General features: G+C 57.4%; 1 protein-coding gene across 1 annotated transcript in view; it reads right to left on the reverse strand.

The window, feature by feature from the left end:
• Positions 1 to 2,601: 2,601 nt before the first annotated feature.
• Positions 2,602 to 3,702, reverse strand: part of VSTM2L (V-set and transmembrane domain containing 2 like) — a 5,279-nt gene continuing 4,178 nt past the window's right edge. The window contains exon 4 of the mRNA XM_031556611.1: positions 2,602 to 2,624. Coding sequence (XP_031412471.1) covers positions 2,602 to 2,624 — 23 coding nt within the window. The remainder of the gene's footprint in view (positions 2,625 to 3,702) is intronic.

A 3,702-nucleotide genomic window follows, 5' to 3' on the forward strand; every position in this document is an offset into this window, starting at 1 on the left:
CGGGTCGGCCCGGCACCGCCTGCGCCGTTCGCGTTCCTGTACTGAAACGTTCAGAACGCGAAGAGGCCGAAGGCGGCGGCCCCGCAGCCTCAGCCCCGCACCGCTCGCGGAGGGGGGGCACGGCCGCACGCGGGGAGCGGAGCCGTCTGAAGGATATTTCCTCCCCGATAAACAGCGGCAATCAGATCGTTCAGGTGTTCTCTGCACCGAGATGACAGATGTTGGCCGCAAAGAGATTCTTTACAGTGGACTTGAAAATGCAATGGAAACACAAACAAACACTCCTCGCTCCCTCGCGGGGATCCTCGGGCAGCACCGGGGCCGATTTTCCATCCTGGCCCTGCACGGGGTGCCCAGGGGACACAGCAGAGCCCCGAAGCCGCTCAGCCACCACCATAAAGCAGCGGTTGTAAAAAAAAAAGTTCTGTGCGCTGCGGTGCTTTCCGCGTGTCAAAATAAAGCCCACATAAGAGCAGAACAGATAGCATTGATCTCTGCTCGAGTTCATTACTCCCTCTAGAGTTACGCGCGGGGGGAAGGAGGGAGAGAGCCAGGTGACGGATGGGCCGGGGCGGCGGGTGCTGCGTGGATGGGGGCGGCTCGGCGTGCAGTGCTGGGGCCTCACATACACAAAACCCCACCATGGGACCCAACCCAACCCCTGCCAGGCCCCCCCGTGCCACAGCGCTGTCCCCACAGCTCCACGCAGCACCAAACCGCCGCAGGAGAGCCACGGGATGCGGCTGTCCTGGGACCTCCAGCACAACCAAGGCTACCTACTGACCCCCTGTGCTCCCCTTCCCCTCCTGTCATCGCACACACTTAAATCACGCCCCGAGGAAGCAAGGAGAGCATGGATTTCTCCCGGAGCTGGGAACGTCTCCGTACGCAGAGCCAAACGAAGCCCCAATTCCAGCCGATTCCTGCAGCTGCAGCGGGATGAGGAGCTGACAACGAGGCGGCCGTGCAGAGGGAGGAAGAGCCGCGCGTCCTCGTATCTCGTGCACGCGTGGAAGGTTTCATTTTCCTCCTTAATTTTAACTCATCAGCGATCAGGGCCAGAGCAGATGCTGCCTGCTATCGCTGCCGTGCAGCCCCACTGAGCCCCACGCACCGGGGACGGCCGCTCGCACCGCAGCCCGGAGCAGAGCCGGCAGCTGCCCGGTGGGGAGGTGGGGGGATGCTGCACAAAGAGCCCTTATCTGCCCGCGCTGAGCCTCCAACGCAGCCGGCACCCGCGCAGGGCTCCTGCTTCAGAGGAGCACGCCCAGGGCCTCGCTCTGGAGGATGAAGCGTTTCTTATCTCCGTTCCTGCCAGCCTTTCCGCTCGCTGTTTCATTTTGCGTATGCCGTTGGTTCTGCTCAGCACAGCACCGCCACCCAGCCCGGCCCCGGTTGCACCCACCACCAGCACCGGGCAGGCACTGAGGGGAGAGCACTGCCCCGCATCACGCAGGATCGGAGCAGAGACGAGCAGCACGAGGAGCGGTGCCTCAGCCCCACACAGAGCAGGGGACGGGCGCGGCCCCACTGAGGGCTGCCTGCTGGGGGGAGCAGATGGGGCTGCTCGTCTCACTGATGGGCAGAACAAACGCCCTCGGCATCCAGAGCGAGCGCGGTGCCGATGCTCGCTTGGAGACTTGACAATCCTCGTATAAAAGGATTCCCTTCGCTGCTGAAGTTTGACATCCCTGCATTATTAGATTATTTGCAAAGGTCTGTGTGCGCTGCAGGAAAACATTGCCACCAACATCCCAAATTACAACCTTCTCCTCCACAAATCAGCCGGCGGGAGATAAGCTGCAGGGACAGCACGTGCGGGAGGAGTGCAGACGTTAAAGGCACGAGGGCAGCAGGCAGGCTGGGGGGAGGCACAGGACACAGCCCCCAGCCCTGCCCTCATCCCATAGCTCCCAATCCAAGAGGAGCCCCACACCAGTCAGCGTTACCCCAGGTAGCAAATGCAGAAGAAAATTACTTGGAAAGAATTATTACTTTCGAGAACAATTCACGCTCATTTCCAGCCCATTAACTCCTTCCTCCTCTGCAGAGCCGTCATGGGCTCCCAGTGCAGACAGCGCTGTCACAGGTGTCAATCACTGCCGCAGTGCTCCCAGCCCACTGCTAGAAGGACCAAAGTATTAAACGCCGAGGAAGAAATAAAACACCCTTTCCCCCCTCTTTACTATTTACTTCATTAATCTTAGATACAAAAAGCTAAAAATAAAACAAATATCTTAAGTGACTTTTATTTGTGCTGCTGAAGGTTCACTGCCCAGCTTTGGCGGCATCTCCTCAGTTCAGTGACTCCTGTCCCTCGGCCTGGGTGTCAGGAGAGATTCCTCAGCCACGCTTTGTGCTCACCTCACCTACCTGGAGCCCGGGGGAGGAGCAGGGCTGAGGGCAGACATTGCAGCCCTGGGGGAACAGTGGGCTCTGGGCTGGGGCTCGGTGCCACTGCTGGGTACCCACAGCGCTGTGAGGGCGGGGGGGTGAAGGTGATGCTGCAGAATCTCTCCCCTCTCCTTCCTTCCTGAGCACGGACGGGGCGGTAGGAAACTTGCAGAGTGCCTCATCAATCATGTTCTTTCTAATTAACTTCTAATTTACCTCTTTAGTCAAATCTGTTTACAATCAGAGACAAGAAAACACGGCCCAAGGAGAGGTGCAGTGCAGATGGGGCTCTCTGCCCTCACGCTCTGCTGCCTCCATCCCATGCCTGTTTCCCTGCTGTGAGCCAACCCAGCCCCAGTCCTGCGTGCCTGAGGCTGCGGTCCATGCGTGGGGCTTTTGCCTTACAGGGGCCTTGCACATGACTGGGGTTCCAAGCAGGCAGAGCAAGAAGTCAATATACAGAGACTGCAGAGGGTCCCAGTGTGTGTGCAGGGGGTCCGTGCCTCTTAAACACTATGGAGAGGGGGAGAATAATTTATTGTCTGTTCTATAGAAGCCCGATGGAGCACAATGACTCCTTCTGTGAACCACCCAGAGACCAAGAGGCTCAGGTGGGGTGGATTGAAGAGCTAACAAATGGCAAAAAGGGGAAAAAAAAGCAATGACAGAAATGCTGCCTTACAAAGCAGGAGCACCATGGCAGCCTCACTTCCTCCAGCAGTGCTGGAGAGCTGGCAGCCCGGCCATTAGAGCAGGGAATTATTTCCAGTCCAGCCTCCATATTAAGTAACTCAGCTAATGCATCTAGAATGGAAAACACTGAGGGAAGGGAAATGAGCTTTCTGAAAGCAGAACCCCAGCAGAGCAGCGAGGGGAGAGGCAGCCACGCTCCTGCACAGCCCCGTGAGCCAGGCTGACGTGGGCAGACACAGAGGGATGGCACCTCACAGTGTGCTTAGATCCAAACCGAAAGCAAACCCCCAAAACCTCATCTGGCACTCAGGCACCTTCATTACTATTTTCAAGAACTCCCCACTTTTTCTTCACCCAAGGTACGTCCCCTGCTTTTCCACGTTGCTTCACATCTGCTGTTCTGCCTCAGAAGTGCCTCCTCACCTCCCTTCCCTTCTCCTCTGCCTTTCAGGTGTGGTGGTACAACGATGAGGGCCATGCAGTGCCTTCCAGCAGGGAACACAGCAGCTCAGCCAGCACACACTGCATGGGAGGGAGGAATTCCAGGAGTCGTGCAAAGTCAAAAACTAAACAAAGCTAAAGGGTAGAAGGAAAAAAAAAATAATAAAAAAAAAC

The sequence above is a fragment of the Meleagris gallopavo genome, chromosome 22, assembly GCF_000146605.3.
Source record: "Meleagris gallopavo isolate NT-WF06-2002-E0010 breed Aviagen turkey brand Nicholas breeding stock chromosome 22, Turkey_5.1, whole genome shotgun sequence".
In the NCBI taxonomy this organism is placed as follows: Eukaryota; Metazoa; Chordata; class Aves; order Galliformes; family Phasianidae; genus Meleagris; species Meleagris gallopavo.